The sequence below is a fragment of the Apteryx mantelli genome, chromosome 12 (assembly GCF_036417845.1).
Source record: "Apteryx mantelli isolate bAptMan1 chromosome 12, bAptMan1.hap1, whole genome shotgun sequence".
Lineage (NCBI taxonomy): Eukaryota > Metazoa > Chordata > Aves > Apterygiformes > Apterygidae > Apteryx > Apteryx mantelli.
In genome coordinates, this window is record NC_089989.1 from 2,016,638 (window position 1) to 2,035,385 (window position 18,748).

General features: G+C 62.7%; 1 protein-coding gene across 2 annotated transcripts; it reads right to left on the bottom strand.

Annotated features, from left to right (window-relative positions):
- Nucleotides 1–737: 737 nt before the first annotated feature.
- SEMA3B (semaphorin 3B) lies at nt 738–10,674 on the bottom strand. 2 transcript variants are annotated; one of them, XM_067303572.1, is made up of 19 exons: nt 10,625–10,674; nt 9,960–10,094; nt 7,699–7,841; nt 6,127–6,284; nt 5,724–5,786; nt 5,400–5,519; nt 5,213–5,306; nt 4,982–5,101; nt 4,393–4,538; nt 4,140–4,254; nt 3,871–3,940; nt 3,640–3,784; nt 3,319–3,538; nt 3,122–3,213; nt 2,738–2,779; nt 2,459–2,616; nt 2,277–2,332; nt 2,032–2,171; nt 738–1,925 (listed from the first exon to the last, which is right to left on the bottom strand). In XM_067303572.1, exons 3-19 carry the CDS (start codon nt 7,793–7,795, stop codon nt 1,464–1,466), a joined length of 2,298 nt encoding a protein of 765 aa, XP_067159673.1. In that variant the 5' UTR covers nt 7,796–7,841; nt 9,960–10,094; nt 10,625–10,674; the 3' UTR covers nt 738–1,463. The 2 variants fall into 2 exon arrangements, with proteins under 2 accessions (XP_067159673.1, XP_067159674.1); XM_067303573.1 differs by lacking the exon at nt 5,724–5,786.
- Nucleotides 10,675–18,748: the final 8,074 nt, after the last annotated feature.

Genomic DNA, 18,748 nt, shown 5'->3' on the forward strand with positions numbered 1-18,748 from the left:
TCTGGGTGGGGGTGCATGTCTGGGGCTGGGCCCCCAAAAGGTTCCTGTGCAGGTGGTCCCCAGGGCTGCTCCTGCCAGCCACCACAGGGGCTGGGAGGGGGCAGATGGGGGCTGCAGAGTGCCTCCATCATCACAAGGATCCAGCCGCAGGGCAGTGGCACCATGGGCAGTTGCCTGCAGGCTCAGGAAGGTGCTGGAGCTGGGAGTGCCACAGGGGCCTTGCAGTCTGGGGTGTCTCTGGTGGCTCAGTGCCCCCTCTCCATGCCCCAACTGTCAGGAGGGCCCACGGCACACCATGGGGGCAACCCAAGCTAGGTGGATCCTGCAGAAGTCTGGGAGCGCCCTGCCCAGGCCAGCACCTGCCTGTGCTCATGCCAGGGACCCTTGTGCTGGGTCAGCTGGCCTAGGTGCTGCGGCATGGCCAGCACTGGGACATGGCTGGCTCCAGTGTCACCAGAGGCACTGGTGTCACTAGAGGCCCAGGGACACAGCAGACCCTGGGCTCCCCTTCTGGCACTCCCTTAAGCATTGGCTCTGGCAACGCCCTGGGAAAATGCTAAGTTTCGATTTCAGTCTTCAGGAAAGAAAGTGCAGAGGGTGCTAGTCTGGGCGGGCCGCTGGGCAGGTGGTGGGCAGGAACGCCCCCATGGGCATTTCCTGCAAGGGGCATCCCATGGGGGGAGGGGGGCACTTCCTAGGGGTGCTGGGCACGCTCTGGACACCAGGCTGAATCCTCTGCTTTATTGTGTTCAATTAGTACAACCCCAGGGGCTCGGCGGCTCTCCCTCGCAGCTGTGCTTGGGGTGCTGGGCACCCTCCACCCCCAGGCTCCTCCCCTCTTGGCACAGCCGCCCTGCAGGGCCCACCACCCCAGGCAACGCCTCATCCCCAGTCCTGGCGAGGCACCAACCCCTTGGGTGCCTCTCGTCCTTGCACAGCCACCCGCAAAGGCTGGGCCAGGCCTGCCCTGGTCCCTCATGTCCTGTCCTGGGCCCCTTTCCACCCCGTGCACCCTGGAATTCCCGTGGCACCCTGCTGCCCCATCCTGCTCTGGCCATAGGCACCTCTTACCATGCCTGCAGGGTACAGCCTGGCCATGCCCGCCCCAGTGGCCCCGGGTGGGTTTACATTCATCAGTAACAGTCGTTAATAAATACATCAGTGGTTCTGCGGTGCCCAAGAACCTGCTTGGTCCCCCACGGGTGCTTGGAGCTGGTGGTCGTGGGCACAGGGGCCCCCGGCCTGGAAGCACAGGCAGCCCAGAGCAGCCATCGGAGATCTTCAGGCTGGCTGCTTTCCTCACCCTGGAACCAGAGTCCCCGCAGGTCCCCTCACCCCCAGTGCCGTTCTGCTCCAGAGTGGCCCGCAGCCTGGCTGGCGCCAGCCCTGGTGCCCTGCCTCTGCACGCCCAGCCCACGGCCCCACTCCTAGGCAGAGCCTGGCACCCGGGGCCAGCCCCAGGGTCACCAGGGGGATGCATTGCGGGGGCCCCGCTCGGCCCGCGGCGCCTCATGTGTGCGCCGGCTGCGGGCTTTGCGTGGCTCCTCACCCTGCCTCCAGTTGGGGGGCCTGGCCTTGGCGCTGAGTGGAGGAGGCAGCACGGGCCTCCTGCGGGCTGGGGGGCTCCTGCGGCTCCAGAGCCGCTCGCACACCTTGTCCATGGCCCCCAGGGGTGGGTGGTCCACCAGCTGGAGGAAGTCCCGGTACCAGACCTTGCGGCCGGGTGGCCCCACAGGCTCCGTGTCACCGGCGGGTGCCAGCCCCGGGGCCTGCTGGGTGCCGATCACCTCCAGCAAGAGCTGCAGCAGGGGCTGGGTGAAGCCGTGCTCAGTGGCATGGCAGAGATAAAGCCCGGCATCAGTGTGCTGCACACTGCGGAGCAGGATGCCCCGCTCTGTCCGCACCACCCGCTCGTCCAGCTGCACCTGCAGGTACCAACATGCACATGGGGTGTCAGGGAACGGGACAGCACAGCGCAGCCAGGCCCTTGGGGCTGGCCATGCTGGCGGGCCTGTGCTGGGGCAGACCTACCTCTCGCTTGGGGGCACTGCTGGCACGCTGGTATGTCCAGAGCACTCGGGCTTGCAGGGACTTGGGCACACACTCCAGGAAGGCACTGCTGCCCTCCACCCCATACAGCTTCTTCTGGGGCACGCTGCCCAGCTGGGGATCTGAGGGGACACGACCTGGCCATCAGCACCGAGCGCAAGCCTCCTGCCACTGTGCCTGAGCAAGGCCAGTGGGGCTGGCCACTTTTTGGCAAGGCTCCAACTCACCTTCGGAGCAGAGCATGTTGGGGTCACCATTGCGGACGTCCTGCCGGCGGAAACGCCTGTGGGAGATGGGGGGAGTGAGGGATGGGCAGCAACAGGGTGAGTGCCCCTCAGCAGGGCATCTGGGCACGTCACCAGCTGCCCAAGGGCAGCAGGGGCAGGCCGATTCCTGGTGTGCTGCCTACCTTTTGGTGTTGGGCATGTAGCGGGTGCAGGAATTGCCATCCCAGGCACAGTAGGGGTCCCGGGCCAGGCAGCACTCTGCACAGGCTTTGCCATAGATGCCACAGCGGTGCAGGGGCAGCTGGGCCACAGCCGTGGCCGAGCCGGCATAGAGCTGTTGCTGCAAGAAGAAAGGGGGACTGAGCATCCCCATGTAAAGACAACAACTCGAGCACAGCCACAGCAGGACATGGGGACATGCCACGTGGAGCCGGTGGTCACAGAGCCCTGCTCCCCCTTACCCGCTTTGAGGAGATCTGCAGGCTGGTGATGGGGGATGAGTCCTGCCAAGAGAGCAAGGGCACAGGTCAAGGAGAGCTGTGGTTGGTGTGGGGCACAGCCATGCCCAGAGGCACCCTGGGGAGGGTGTGCAGAGAGAACCCAGGTGTCTGGGCTCCCAGCTCTTATGTCACAGTAGCTGGAGCATCCAGGCAGCATCCACACCGGAGTGGGGATGCAGCTGGCCTGGCACAGCCCTGTGGGTCCGCATGGCTGCCTGGCACAGAGCGAGGGCAGCGCACACGATACATGGGAGGCTCCTGGGGGCACTGGGGGCTGCAGAGCTAGGCCAGGTGCCCTGACAGCCATCCCCAGGTGCCGAGGCAGCCACAGGCTGTCCCCCTCACCTGGAAGATCTGAAGCTCCTCCAGCAACAGTTCCTCCATGTTGTGCCAGCTCTCCTTGGGCACCGAGACCACCTTCAGCACCGTTCCCACATCTGCGGGAAGGAATGGGGTGAGGCTGGGGATTCTAGGGGGCACAGCTCCCGCGGTCAGGGCATCCCCAAACCCTCGGATCCCCCGGCCAAGGAGGCACCACGTACCTGTGCCAATGAAGAGGACGTCGTAGTGGCCATCAGCAGCTGTGACGCGGTCCACAGCAATGCGGGTGAAGGTGTGGGGTGTGTTGGCCTGGAGGAAGATGGGGTGTTGGCCGTGAGGTAGCACCGGGTTGTACATGAGTGGGTGGTGCCGGGCGAACTGGATCACCTCATCCGGGAAGTCCTTGGTGGAGCTGAAGGTGCCGAATGTTTTGCTAGGGCACTGCAGGGAGGCAGAGCCAGGTGAGCAGGGGTTCTTGCTGCCAATGCCCCCTGCGGGCCCCTGAGCACTCCCGGACTCCCCGCTCGCCCCGTGCCACGTACCATACCCGGGCGGGGGTACGGCACACGAGCCTGGTATGACACCCACTGGTAGTTGGGGCCCTCCTTGTGCGCAAAGGGCCCCAGGAAAGCCCGGCGGATGTCAGCCATGGTATAGACGCAGACAGCCGAGCCCTGGAAAACGGAGCTGGTAAGAGAGAGATATGGTGACGTGAGAGGCAAAGGGGCCAGTGGGCACCATCACTGCATGCGAGGTGGGGGGCTGCGCTTTACCTGGAGGTAGAGAAGATGGCATAGACCAGGGGGTTGCGCTTGTCCCTTGTCTGCAGCAGGAAGACATCACCTGCAAGCAGGCACAGGGGCAGGGACAGCATCAGCATTACCTCCATGCACCAGAGCTGCCTGGCTGCCCTGGTGCCCACAGGCACCTTTGCAATCCCCAGGTGCACGCTGCACCCTGTGCCACCCTGTGACCTGGCAGGGCTCGGTCCCGTGGGCTGCAAGCCCTGGCTGAGGGTCAGATCATCTCTGTCGGCACTCACGGAGCTCGTCGAAATGGGTGTCCGCACCATCAGTGCCTGGCACAGAGCACACCAGCCGGGCCTTCAGGAACGTTGTCCACTTGTTCACCAGGCTCCGCTGCCCACCCACGTCATTCTACCGAGCAAGGGAGGGCACCCAAAGTGAGTGGTGCTGGACTGGCACCCACAGTCCCACACACTCCGGCGAGCTGCTGTGCCAGGCTGGCCCCCACGCCAGACTCCCCACTGCGCTCACGGGGCCTGGGGAACTCACCCTGCAGATCTGGCCAATGCGGGCAAAGCTGGTCTTGCCCAGCCCCTGTTGCCTTTCCACTGCCGTCTCACGGAAGAAGAAGTAGATCTTGTCATCATCAGGGTTCTCGCTCTCGGGCACCCAAAAAACATCCACGAACTTGGGCTCTGGGGGCAAAGGGCAGGGGTCAAGGGTGCCATGGCTGGTGCCCATGCTGGGCACAGGGCTGGGCATCTTGGGCACCTGTGGGCATGGGGAGCCCCATCACAGAGACACCCTCCAGGGAGACTGGTCAGGTCCTAGGAGGACACAGACCCCCATGCCCAGCTGTGCAGCATGTGCGTGGCAAGGATGGGACTCCACCACCCCTTCCAGTGTGCACACACTGTCCACAGGGGGGCAGCACGCACCCACAAAGTGCCCTGGACAGTGCTCATGCTCACCCCAGGGCCCTGCGGGTAGGACAGGCACTGCTTTGGGACAGAGTACAGGTGAGCCCAGCAGACTCATTGCCTGGATGACTCTGCAGGGCTGGCGATGCCACACCATAGGCCCCAGCCAGGGTGCCCATGGCCCCATGACCTCCCACTCCCCATGTGCCAGCACTAACCGTTGAGCCAGCGGGAGTCATGCTGCTCGGTGCGGATGGATGGGCGTGAGCCCAGGCTGCGGAAGATGGTAAAGTCACGACCCATCAGATCAGTGGCCACCCCGGAGTAGAGCTCCTCGCCTGGTGGGCACCGAGGGGAAGTGTTAAACAGGACCCTGTGCCTGCCTGGGTCCCAGCTGGGCACCCATGCTCGGATGACCTGCCTGGGGCTGGGGCTCGGCCCCCTCTTACCCACGAGAACAGAGGCAGCTGCATGCTGGGGGTCATATGGACTCTTCCCCTTGCCGTCTTCGGCGCGCCGCAGGTCCAGTTTGAAGACAGAGTCCTAGGGGGACGGATGGGTCAGAGGCAGGCAGGTAGGCAGGCAGGGGACACCAGGGGCTGGCACAACTATGTCCCACGCCAAGTGCTGGCTCACCTCTGTGTGCTGGCCGACCTCCACGAAGGCACAGGTGGGGTGGAAGGCACCCGTGCCACAGGCATACAGATGGGTCCGGTTGTAGGAGTGCAGAATCTTCACGAAGTTCATGCACTCGGTCTGGGGGAGAAGGGCACGGGAGGTGGCACTGAGCAGGCACCCATGCCAGGCACCCACTCCTGCAACTCTGCAACACCCCAGCCTTGCCCTCAATCTCTGACTGAGCCTCAGTTTCCTCCAGCTGCTCTGTGACAGAGGAGCCTGGCAAGCTGCTCTTCATCCCTCCCCGCTGCCCTATTTCTGTGCAGCCTGCCAGGCACTCACATTGATGTCCTTGCCGGCCCAGTTACACTCTTCCCTCCACTCCACGGGCGCTGGCCAGTAGATCTGCAGGAGAGAGGGAGGATGCTTACAACACCCAGCCCTGGGGACATGCAGCCCCTCCCCCCCGCCTCTCACCCTGGCTGAGATCTGCCAGACTCATGTCATGTCTCAGCCTGGATGCTGCCTCCACACTGTGCTCCTCCTCCCAAAGGGTGGGTGGGCCTGGGGAGTCTCCCAGATGCATGCCTCAAGTGTGTCAGGCCTCAGCAGTGATGCCCACTGGCGACAGTTTGTCTTGCTGCATTGGTGCCCAGCTGGGCCATGTCATGCTGTCTCATGGCTGCCCCTGCCCACACTGCCTGGTATGTCAGCAATGTGGCCACCCCGTACCTGGCCCCATTACCTTCCTGTCCTTCTGGCTGATGTTGTTGAGGCTCAGCGACATCAGGTGGTTCTTGGCCCCCACAAAGAGGCGACCGCGCTCCTCGTCCAGCAGCAGCACATCGTAGCAGCATGAGCGCTCCAGCTCATAGACACGCAGTCCGTGGCGGGCCCGCAGCTCTGTGGGGCAAAGGGAGCCCTGCTCAGCCCTGCCCTGCCACAACACCCCCTCCCGGCAAGCCAGGTGTCACCTAGAGGTGGGCAGAGAACCCAGGAGTCCTGCCCCTCTCCCATGCTCCAACCACTCTGCGCCTCTCTGCGATCACCGGGTCCCACTCCCAGACAGGGAGAGGGAAGAGTGCTCTGAAGACACCAGGCAGGGATGCTGCTCCCACTGCAGGTGGTTTTCCCAGTGAGCACAGGGTGTTCTGACCCACCCGGGGTGCGAGGAAGCTGGTGGTGTGGGGCAGACATGGCTAAGCACAAATCCCAGGCTTCGCAGCGCAGGAGCTCAAGCTAGGCAGGGGTTCCTTCAGGATGCCTGTGATGGACTCTGTGCCCTGCCGCATCCCCCTGTCGTGCCATCCCCTCCCCCAAACCTGTCCCACCAGCTTTACCGGGTTAGCTGCCCCCATACCGGCCCACCATCAATCTCCACACAACAGGCAGCTCTGGGGAGAAAGGGCCTTTTCTCTGCCCCATGGAGCTAATCCCTCCACGGCAGCAGGAACAAATGGCCCTTTGTAAAGGGCTGAAAAAGAGAGCGCTCGCCAGGGACCCAGCTACCCGCTGGCTGGCTCAGCTACCTGCTAGCTGGCCACCTTGGGGTGTCCCGGGACAAAGTGCCCAGCCCAGCTCACTACCCCATGCCCCAGAGCTGGTGCCTACATGGAGCCAGGGGCCGGTGATCACAGGCCCGCCTGGTGCTTACGGAATGCATGCCTCTGTGCCCTGGCTCTGCATGATGGGGGAGCCCGGCATGCCTGTGGGGTGACCAGCTGGGAGCTGTGGGCATGCGGCATGGGGTCCCTGGCTGGCATGTTGTCCCCGGCTGGCATGTTGTCCCCAGCTGGCAAAGCACAGCCATTCTGTGGGCCATGGGGAGCCAGAATGAGTGGGACAGAGCTGGAGAGTGCAGCCACGGGGCATTTCAGGGACGCCCAGGAGCAGGCGTCCAAGCCGGGAGCACAAAGGCAAATGCACCGGAGCAGGCCTGGGTGCAGACGTCCCCCCAAAAGCAAGCATCCCTCAGTGGACCAACATCAGGCAAGTAATGGGGCAGCCCCATATCGATGCCCAGCAATCCCCCAGGGAAGCAGGCGCAGGCACCTCAGGGCTGGGGAAGGCCACGATGCTGGGTCTTTACATCCCTCCAGGATGTCCTCCTGGGCCACCCGCATGCTGTGCCCACCCATTCTCCCACAGCCCTGCACATGTCTCCCGGGATTGGCTGGGGTGCTGCCAGATGCTGCCACAGCACCCAGGCACCAGCCCCAGATCTGTTCCATGGCCATCCTAGCCCTGTGCATAGCACGGCTCCAGCACATCCCCATGGCCCTGTCCCGTCCCAGCCCGTGGAGTTGCCTGCACTCACCTGGAAAGGCCAGTTTGAGGCGGGGGGTGGCAGGGGGTGGCGGGCGCCCAGCACCCACGGCAGGGCTGCACAGCAGCAGGAGCAGCGCGCGGATCATGGCCGGTGCCTGGCTCGGCGGGCGCCGAGCTCGCAGCCCCCAACGGCTGCAAGGCAGAGAAGCGAGAATGTCAGCTCGGATTACAGCCCCCTCCTCCCCGCGGCGCGGTGCGGCACGGCACCGTGCGGCACGCCGGGGCCCCTCCATGAAGTCTCACCCACAGAGCACAGCTGGCACCAGCAGCCCTGACCAAAAACCTTCCCTGCCTACTGCCAGTGGGGGTCCTTCCCTGCCTGGATAGCCCCAGGCACCGTCACCAGTGCAGCCTTGGCATGGCATGGGGCACCTACTGCTGCAGGATCTGGTCAAGGGGACCCACCAGGGCTGGGCTTGACCCAGGAAGGTCAGATGGGGACACAAGCCAGCTGAGCTTCTTCCCAGGCACCATCATTTTTAAGCCTCTAATCCCAACCCAAATCCAAAGGGCTCCATGAGCACTGCTCCCGCCCATGGGGAAACTGAGGCAGACCTGGCCAAGCAGCATGCCCAGCTCTCCCCGTGCCTGTGGCGCAGAGCTGTGCTAGGAGGAGAGTGCTGGGCTCTGCCTGTTCTTGCCCCCAAGCCATAAACAGAGCTGCCCCAGGGGCATGGGGCAAGTGTCAAGGTTCAGGCCAACTGGATACGCCTGCCCGGCCACACAGCAGGCTCCTGACCACAGGGCAAACTGGCCAGCATGTGGGCCACCCATCTTGTGCCTCAGTTTCCCCTGCCACTGCAGCTCCAACCAGCAGGCCACCCTGCCCTCCTTCTACCACCCAGCAGGGGCAAGCCAGCTGCAAACAGGAGCCAGATTTGGGGTCGAGGCTCTGACCAGATGCCGGGCCAACCGGGTGCCTGCATCCCCTGGAGAGGGGCCACCCAGCATGCCCGCCACCCCTGCAGGCACCCACTATCACACACGCTGCGGAGAGCTGCTTACCATGGGGGAGGAATTTCTCTGGCTCCAGCTCCTGCACGCTCTCCCTTGGCAAGCTGGAGCCAATGCTTATTGCAACCACTGCACCAACATGCAGCAATCTGCCTTGCCCACTGGCCGCACGGCAGCAGCCCCAGGCAGACCCCGGGCGGCTGGGATGTGTTAGCCCATGCCAAGGCCATGCATGTGGGGCTTGTAGTCCCCCCTCGCTGCCGGCACGTGGAGAGGGCTGGGCAAGCTGGCAGAGCCTCACTGGCACACTGGGGCACCGAGGCTCAATCAAACACCTCTGGCTTCCACCGTCTCCTTAGGACACGGTGTGAGCTTGGCCACAGCAGGTACCAGGCTGGAGGGACTATGGGCCGTCCCATGGCCACGGCGCGTGCAGATCCGGACACGTCCACCTGCTGCAGCCTGCTGCCCAGCACAACCAGCCAGGGCTTGCCCTGTGCTTCTGCGGGCAGAGGCAGGGCCTGGAGCAGCTCCCACACAGCCTGAGTGTGTCCAGCGGTGGCTAGCACCTAGCGCAGGGGGTATTGCTGTGGCAGGGAGCCACAGTAACCCCAAAAGTGCACACACAGTCCTACCTGCCTGCGGCAGGTGGACATGGGGCCAGGGCAGCTCTGAGCCTGGCACTGGGCACAGTGCAGGGCGCCGAGCAGAGCTGCCCTATTTAACAGCCTCGCTGGCCCATGCTGGGCGCTAATGGCATTTGCAGACCCAAAGGAGCTGCGATAACACGGAGCGGGGAGAAACTCCACAAAAGCTCCGCCGGGGAGGGCCGCTGGCTCTGCCACCTCAGCCAGCCCTGTGCAGCCAGGCCCAGGCCCTGCATCGGCATAGCTCACTGAGTTGCTGCCCCGGCAAGTGATTCCCAGTGCCTTGGCAGGCGCAGCGGTGCTGTGGGGTGGCTTGCTCCTCCTGCCTGCCTCCCCAGCACCTGCTGGCACTGCTGGCATGCAGCTTACAGAGGGGCTAGAGCAAGCTGCCCGCAGCCCACTCGCCTGCCCTGTGCTCTGCTACGGGAATGCCAGCATGGGAGCCTCTATCCCCCCCATCCCAGAAGAGCGCCTGGCCCCTTCTGCTTAGCAGTTGGGCCTCTCCCCAGGCCCCTGGGGGGGACAACCACCACCCTGAGCCCCCAGCACCTCCCCAGAGGCAGCTGCATTTTGGCAAGGGAAGCTGCAGAGGCCCCGACTGTATCTGTACATTGGGAGTCTCCAAGCCCTCCAGGGCCCCACTACTCACCACGGCTGGCTGCGCTACAGACCGGGAGACGCGTGCTCTCACCCTGATGCTGGTGGTGCTCCAGGCTGGGCCCTGCTGAGGGAAGTGAGACACGCAGGCGGACCGCTGCCGCGCGCTCACTGTGCACTGGAGAGGCTGTAAAAGTTTATGACACGGATCGGGTGACAGGCAAAACAGGAGTCAGCTGGTAAGGCAATAACCCTGCCTGCTCCGGGCCGGCTCTGGCCCTGGCCGTCCCTCTGGGGGGGAGAAGGAGCCGGGAGGAGCCGTCAGAGCTAAATCATCAGCTCAGCCTTCTGATGAGTTGCCCGGTCTCAGCGTGGGCTCCCCAAGGGCTGGGGCTGGTGTCAGCCCTCATGGAAGGCCTGGCTGATGTCGGTGCAGGCCAGTGACGCCAGCTCAGAGAGAGCCCCATTGTTAGCTCGAGGACACCCCCAATGCCAGACCAGACACCCCTGTCACCTGCCTGGGGAGACCACTGATGCTAGCCCAGAGATCCCCAACACCAGCCCAGAGAGACACCCGTCAACAGCCCGGCCCCGTGGGGACGCCCTCGGGGGTCGCTGCGGGTATCCCCCACAGCCCTGCCCCGCTGCCCAGTGCCAGCAGCGGTGGGATCCTCCCGGGGCCCCGCGTGCAGGCGGCGCGGGCGCAGCGGCACCCACCTGGCACCGGGGCTCGGCTCAGCTCGGCCCGGCTCGGCTCGGCCCCGCTCCGCCCCCCACGTCCACACGGGGAGGCGGCCCCAGCGGGGCGGGGCAGCCCCGGGAGCGTGGCGGCGGAGCCGGGGGCGCGGCCGGAACGGCCCGGCACGGGCCGGGGTGCGTGGGCTGCGCGCACACACACAGTGACACTGTGCACCCCCGCCCACCCCGTGCATGCCCCTTGGCCTAAACATACGTAGGAACACACAGCCGCAGGCACGCACACACCTGCATGGGCTCATGTACGCACACGCCCTGGACACACACGCGCACCCGGCACACACAGCTTGCACAGCAACACATACCCGTGGCACTGCCTGGTACTCCTAGCCAGCACACACAACTGCACACTCTGCTATCACACCCATCACACACACACACACACACACACACACACACACACTCACATGCCACACCAACACACTCATCGCACACACGCAACTGCACCTGTGGCAACACTTCTGTCACAACTGCATACTGCACCACAGCCAGTGCGGCACACCCACCTTGCACTCATACAACCACATGCTGCACCAACAAGTGGCACACACACACAACTGAATGCTGCACCAGCACACTGGACTTGCACACACAACCAAATGCTGCAGCACAGCCAGTGCCACACATGCCACAGACAACCACATGCTGAGCCAACACACCTGTAACACACCCGCATGGGGCACCAACTCACCCACCTCACACACACACAGCCATACACTGCACCATAGCACAAACACGTGCGCATATGCACAACTGCATGCAGTGCCATGGCCGGTTGCACCGTCCCCGTTCCACTCTCCCAGTGACACCCCTATGCTGCCACCCCATGTGGCACCCATTGATACCCCGTGTGTGCCACCTGCCCGCACACAAACCAGGAAGACTCTGCTGGCCCTCTGCACCCTGGGGGTGCCTGTCCATGGGAATGAGAACTGAGCATGCCATGCTCAGGACACAAGTGGTGGGGCCAGCACATCGCTCAGGGGGTGAGCCACACGGAGTGGGTGGCTAGGGCTGGCTGCCCTCCTGCCCAGGAGCAGGGTGCACAGGGGGCACCACAGGGCCACGTGTGGGGGTGGCGGGGGGCCCGGATGCCACTCCCCACTCAGCTGCGGCCCAGATGTCTGGCTCGGGCCCAGCCTGGAGCAAACAAAATTCCTCCGCTGCCTCCCATTTTCCAGGCAGCGCTGCCAAAAATAGCAAGTGCTGAGCGGTGCCGGCAACAGGGCCATGCGTGCCTCCTCCGGCAGGGCTGGGGGGGGGTACAGGCCACCTCAGAGGCCACCCCCTCCTATGCCATCCCCTCTGTACCCTCTTGCTGTCCTTGTCCAGCCCAGGCAGGCAGGTCTGGCATGAGTAGGGAGGCAGTGGGTACAGGCAGGCAGCAGGCATAAGAGGCAAGCAACAGGTGCTGGCAGGTGGTGGGTGCAGGCAGGCCAGCAGCAGGTGCAGGCAGTGGGCACAGACAAGCAGTGGGCGCAAGCAGTGAGTGTGGACATGCAGTGTCTGCAAGTGGACTGGCAGTGGGTGCAGGCAGTGGGTGCAGGCAGGCCAGCAGTGGGTGCAAGCAGGCAGTAGGTGCAGGCAGGCTGACAGCAGGTGCAAGTAGTGGTGCAGACAGGCAGTGGGTGGAGGTGGGCCAGCAGTGGGTGCAGTCCAGCAGCTGGTGCAGGCAGGCAATGGCCTCAGGCTGGCAGTGGGCACAGGCAGGCAATGTGTGCAAGTGGGCCAGCAGCAAGCGCAGGCTGGCAGCAGGTTCACACAGGCAGTGGGTGAAGACAGACTGGCAGTGGGTGCAGGCAGACAGTGGGTGCAGGTGGGCCATTAGCGAGTGCAGGCAGTGGGTTCAGGCCAGCAGTGGGTGCAGGCAGTGGGCCCAGGTGGGCTGACAGAGGGTGCAGGCAGCAGGTGCAAGCAAGCTGCAAGTGCAGTCAGTTTGGCAGTGGACAGCAGGGCCCAGCAAGGCCTGGGAGGCTGTGCAACACAGGTGTGTGCCTGCCCCAGCAGGTCATGAGGACCCATCAGGGGAGCCCCCCACAAGGCAGGGCACCTGGGGCAGTGCCCTTCAAGCTTGCCTGCTGCAGCAGGAGCTCACCAGCCAGCCCATGGGCATGTAACCCTCTCACTGCCAGCAGCAGGCACCCCAGCCTTCCAGGAGGACAGCAGCAGGCTCGACCCCAGCACCCTGTTCTCCTCCTTGTCACACTGCACTGCCGAGTGCTGGCCTGAGTTCACTGCAGAAGGGCTGGGATGGTCCTGAGCCTGCAAGAGAGGCGCCCCGCTCACCCCATGCCAGCACCCATGGATGCTGCACCAGGCACAGACATCTCTGCAATTCTGCCAGAGCAGGAAGTGGAGGGGATGCCCCACTCCGGCCTGAGGCCATGCTGGGCCCCAAGACAGGTGTCCTGGCCCCTATAGCACCATTCTTATCCTCACGGCACGGCCCAGGGCAGGGGGAGACCTCAGGGCCTGGGAGTCTAAGGGAAAGGAGAGGGGCCAGGGTCAAGGGGGACAGTGTGGGCAGGGAGCTGCTGGCCAGTTTGCAGCTGATCTGGCAGAGCAGGAGTTATTCTGCCAGCAAGACTTTGCCCAAGCAGCCAAGACACCATGGGACTTTGGGCTGGGCATAGGGTGTCCCTCCCCGAGCTCCTCAGCAGCAGAAGCAGCAGCTGCTCCACCACGGCACACAGAAAAATCGGTGACGGGCACAGCCCTGGGGCCCTGCCAACCAACATCTGCATCCAGACCGTTTCCACCATTACCTCCTGCCTGCAGCAAGGTGTTCCCGGTGCTGGCTGCAGTCATGTGACAGCAGGGGTCCAGGTGCATCACTGGGACAGCGGGTCTCGGAGGACTGACCCCAGGGACATGGGGCTGGCTCTGGAGCCCAGCTCTCCAAACCTTCCCCGTGCTAATCACTAACTCAGGTTGATGGGAGAACCCAGTCATCTGGGTTGTGTCCAGCCCAAGCCCCCAAGCCCACCTGGAAGCAGGACAGGTTGGGGCTGGGGTGCTTCTGTGCGTAAGGGGCAGACTTGGAGAAGGTTGCATCCATCCTCTGGTGCCCTGGAAGGGACCACACAGAGAAACAAGCTCTGAGAAAGGTGGTAGATGGAGACCCCTTGCATCCTTGAGGGACCCTTCAGGCTATCCCACCAATGGAGCCACCACAAAGCCCAGAGAAAATGACTGGCCCCGGCCCCATGTTGCACGCACCACCACTACTCCCCACTCTGCTCCTGTGGCTGCCCCAACACCCTCATCTGAGCACACCAAACCCCTGCACGTGACCGCAGTCCCGCTCTCCTTTTGGAGCTTTTTGCCATGCTGCCAGACTTGTGGCCTCTCCTTGCCAAATCCATCATATGAACCTCAGCCCGGCAGCTGGCTGCATCACTTCCCGGCACGGCCTGGGAGCCTCCCTGCCTCTTGGGATCCCAAATCTCTGACCAGGGATCCCAGCCACAGGAAACAGCACAGAAAACCCCTGGCACAGGAGGAGGTGGCTTGGGTGCTTTACAGGGTGCAGCAACGCAGTGGGGCTGCACCACCATGCCTGGGGTCTCCCTCCTTTGCCAGAGACAAAAATACTGGCTATTTACCAGCTTTGCTAGCCAACTTCCCTGTACCAGGAAGTCAAGTAGTGCCAGGACCCATCTGAGCCCCTGTCCCAATGTGGCCCCAACAAAGTGCTCGGCCAAACGGACCAAACTGCATGCTGGGCCATGCCAGGACCCAAACAGGGCTTGGGCGTCCAAAGAGAGCTGATGGCCCAGGCTGTGCCAGACACCCCGCATTTTAGCGGGATAAACAAGGAGTTGCTGTGCCCAGGAATGTTCTCTGGTATCTGAGTCATTGGGAGAGCTGCGGCCTCCAGTTGGGCTCTCAGCTGGCTGCTTGCACAGAAGCCATTCCCTGTGCCTCAGTTTCCCTCTGTCAAGTGAGTTCTGGAAAGCACTTGGAGTGCTTTCAACCCATCCTGCAATTGCATGGCTGAGACTTTTCCATCACCCTCTGGTTGCAGGACTGGTCCCAGCCCACCGGTGCCAAACATGCCCTGGGATGGGGCAGGGCCCTGCCCATCCCAGCATCCCCCACGGGAGCTGGGAATGTAGCAAGCCAACCCTGGGAATGGCACTGTAGGGGGTCTTAGCACAACCTGAGGCCAGGAGCCCTGAGCAAGCCTTGCCAGGAGCTGCCTCCAGCTGGAGAAGTCATTAGGCGTCATAAGGGCCGAGTTTCCATCCCAGAAAAACAGCGCGGGAGCTGCCAAAGCAACTGGTAGTGCTGGAGAAGGCAGGCAGGGAGGGATACTCCTCTTGCTGCTGCTGTGTCTCAGGGCTCGCCACGTCGCCCACTGGACACTCGTTCCTGCACCGGCTCTTTGCACAGCATGGCGGGGCTGGGTCAGCTGCCATGGTGGGGCCCTGGGGATGCAGCTGTGCCAGCATGGAGCAGCCATGCCAGACGCAGCAGCCCTTCTCCAGGAGAGCTGCATGTGCTTCTGGCAGACCCCTGAGGCCACGCACTGTTCTATCACTGACGGTTTCCAGATGAGGCTGGCCTGCTGCCTGGTTTAGAAATTGCCTCCATCATCCTGCTACACAGATTTGTCCCAGGAGCTTCGCTAGGGCTCTGCCTACCTTAAAGTTACCCCTGCAGCACATTACCCTTGCTCAGCTGCCACACAGCAATGCCACCAGCAGCCTGACTGTTTGGCCCTTGTCACTGTAAGAGCTCATTTCCAAGCCCAGAGCAAGGAAAACAGTGGCTCAGCACCAAAGCCAGGCAGCCCTGGACCAAAGCGGAGGCGTCTTGCAGCCTGTCACCATTGGGTCATGAGAGGTGGGGGCCACACCAAGGCTGGGCTTGGCGGGCTGCGTGCCCAGGATGGCAGAAGCCTGGCTCCCTGCCAGCTTCAGGGGTGGAACATGGTGCAGAGGTGGCATAGCTGGCAGCAGGGCCGTGCCGGGGCTGCAGTGCCAAGCAGGTGTGGACGCCTTCGCTCTTTGATCTCTCACAGCCGCAGGCCAGATCTGTGCATGGGGACTGCTGCCTCTTCCAAGTCTCTCTCGGCTCTTCCGGCTCTGATAAGCATCAGGTGTTTCCACTGGCAGCATCCAAGCCCCAAGGAGCATTTGCGGTAGGAAACGATTCCTTTCCACCCCCACACACCTCTGGGGGGCTGCAAGGAGGCAGGCAGTGGCAAAGGGCTCCTGGACCACCTGCACCGCGAAGCGAACCTGTCATGTCCCATGGAGGAACTGGGACCAGCAGTCTCTCAGAGAGCCCCCCCATGGATGCAGGGAGAGAGACAGGCAGGGCTGAGATCTCCATTAGCCACCAGGATGGGGACAATCATGCATCTCATCCCCTGGCATCCCCAAAGGAGCGCCTTGAGGGAAGGTCCTGATGATGCTGCAGTGACCCCTGGCTACAGGGGGTCCCAAAGTGAGGAGGCTGCAGATTGGTCTCCTGTCCCCCTTGGGTGTTGCAGAGGTCCCGTGGAGCTGGAGGTGGTGTCAGCTTTACAGCAGGGCTGTTACAGCTGGAGTGGGGGCTGGCCAAGCTCCAGTGGGACAAGGTGACCTGGGTTGTGCCAACTGGTGCTATAGGTGTCCTGATGCCACTCCATGTGGGTCAGGCTTGGTGCAGCTCCATCCCACTGGCCAGGCAGGCTTGCAAGGGAGTGAAGCCAGACTCCCCCCACAAGACCGGATTTCAAAAGATCCTGACTTGTATGTGCCCTGATGAATGGCGGGGATGGGACAGAAATAACCCCTGATTTCAGCTTGTCTGGCTACAGGCAAGTCCAGGGCCTGGACTGCTTTTGTGCTGGGACCTGAGGCTCAGGCTGACAGAAAACTCCTTCCTCCTTGTTCTCATCCTTGTCCTCCTGCCCAGCACAGGGGCCTGCTGCAGAGGACCATGGCCCTCACTCTGGAGGGGAAGGAGGGATAGTTGAAAGCATCCTCGCAATCTGGGCAAGAGGAGCAGGGGCTTAAGTCCCACTTTCATGGCCATGGAGCTGCTGGTGGGGGCTCGGAGGGGGGTTAGCAAGGGGCTAACAGTTTCCTGAGCCCTGGCATGTTCCCCGGAGACATACAGCCTCATCATCTCTCCTCCTCACCCTTTGTGAACCGGGGGAACTCATTAATTATCCATAACACTGCTTTTCAGATGGGGTTTTGTCTCTCAACAAAATAGGGCTGCCCCAGCCAGCCCCCAGCAAAGGGGCTTTGTCTGCCTTCGTGGGGAGGAGTGGCTGCTGCAGGACAGTGCCTCTCTGCAGAGCACCCTTCAATCCACAGCACATTCCTGGGAACAGATGCCTCAAGAGCCTGAGGAAGGCTGCTTCGAACATTGTGTTTGCAGCACGCAACGCCGCCAACTTCCCTCCATGGCCATCACCCCAGCCTGGCAGAAAGACCCCAGCCAAAACTCAGCACTGGTTGGGTCTGCAAGCACAGGGAGGCCACCAGCTGAGGGAGTGTGTGTGTGTGGGGGGGGTCTCAAACCCTCAAACACAACATCCAACCCCAAATGTTTGCATTCTGCAAGGCAACATCACAGGACCCCCCTCTGCTCTCCCCTTCTTTTGGGGCTGGGTGGCCAGCTCTGACCTCTCCCAGCACTCCTGAGCCACAGGGTCCCTTGGCCACTGCCTGGGGAAACTGTTGCGGGAGGTGCAAGGATGGAGGAGCCTGGCCAGGGGACAGAGAGGATGCAAAACTGAATGCTTTGATTTTCTCTGGCCCTGACCCAACCATTTTGCTGGAATGCAGTCAGTTCCTCACGTCACATCTAAGGGGGGACAACATCTGGATGGTGCCAGATGTGGGGGGGCCACTAGCCTGCGAGGAGTCCACGGGACAATCCTGCATGCACACAAGATTTGGGGCTCACCCATGAGACTCCATGACAGCCCAGCGAGAGCCAGCATGTACCTCCCTTTGCCTAGGGACCCTGCACATCTGGCTGCAGCTCTGCACAGGGAGCTGTGTCTCCAACTGCCTCAGGTTTGCAGTTCAGTCCTTGTGTGGGACATGGGCACATCAGGCTCCCAGACTGATGCCTGGCTCAGCCAGATCATCACCCTCTCTTGGCGCACGACCAAGTCACAGTACCTCAGAGGGGGTGGGATGCTTTGCTGCACAGTGACTACCCAGCCTCTTTTGGGTCCGATTTCAGCTCCCAGCACACAGCCAGGCTGACACATCTGGGTGGCCTGATTACCTTTCATTGCGGCAGAGTGGGGCATGTCCGAGCCCAAACAGTGCCAGAGAATGAGTGCAACAGAGAAAGGGAGTGGGAGGACTGGGACAAGAAAGACAAATAAATAGGGAGGGCAGGACTAAAGGGGAGCCAGATGCATGAGAGCAGAGAGGGAACGCAATCCATGCTCCCTGCTGGTGCATTCAGCCACTGTCAGCCAAAAGATATGTTTTGTGTAGCGGGGCAGCTCAATGGCCTTTGCTAGTGCTCCTCGAGAAACTGCTTGTTCCATGGGGGGGGGGGGGGGGGGGGGAAGAGGTCACAGAGGTAGGAGAGGCATCCTGCCACAGGGACTGGGACTCCTCTTGCCCCCACGTGCCTGTGGACCAGAACTGGGGATGTCCCCCTTGAACTGGAGTCCCTGGGGACCCTCAAGCTGTGCTGTCTGGCACTAGGCATCCCAAAAGGCCCCCTATACATTGAGATGGCTTTGGGACTCCTTTGGGATGCAGTGAGGACAGGGGGCACCCCAGGGTGCTGTGTGCGAGTCTGGCTGCCTCCACACCCATCTCCGACACGGGGCCGCTCACTGGCTGCCTGTGTGGCAGGTCGGCTCTTTCATCTCCGGCCAGGCTGGCTCCCACGTCCCAAACCCTAGCTTTCCACTGCACCCTGGGGCTTCTCCACTGAAGCGAGGTGAGCCCTGTTATGTGATATACAGCACAGGGATCTCTCCCATCACTGCTTTGATCCCCAGCCCTGGGCAACGGCACCCACCTCCTCCCTCTGGCCTGTTCATGGCCTCGTTTCTAGCATGTCAGTGCAAGACCGGCTTAGCCATCTGCGAAGATAGTGAAGTGACTGTAT

What these genes read in the sequence shown, in the direction of transcription:
- SEMA3B (XM_067303572.1), bottom strand. Translation starts at nt 7,795, where the DNA reads ATGATCCGCGCGCTGCTCCTGCTGCTGTGCAGCCCTGCCGTGGGTGCT. An exon ending in AGGAGCTTCAGATCTTCCAG is followed by an intron (nt 2,780 to 3,121) that starts GTGAGGGGGACA and finishes CTCTCTTGGCAG; the next exon opens with GACTCATCCCCCATCACCAG. An exon ending in TACATGCCCAACACCAAAAG is followed by an intron (nt 2,333 to 2,458) that starts GTAGGCAGCACA and finishes CATCTCCCACAG; the next exon opens with GCGTTTCCGCCGGCAGGACG.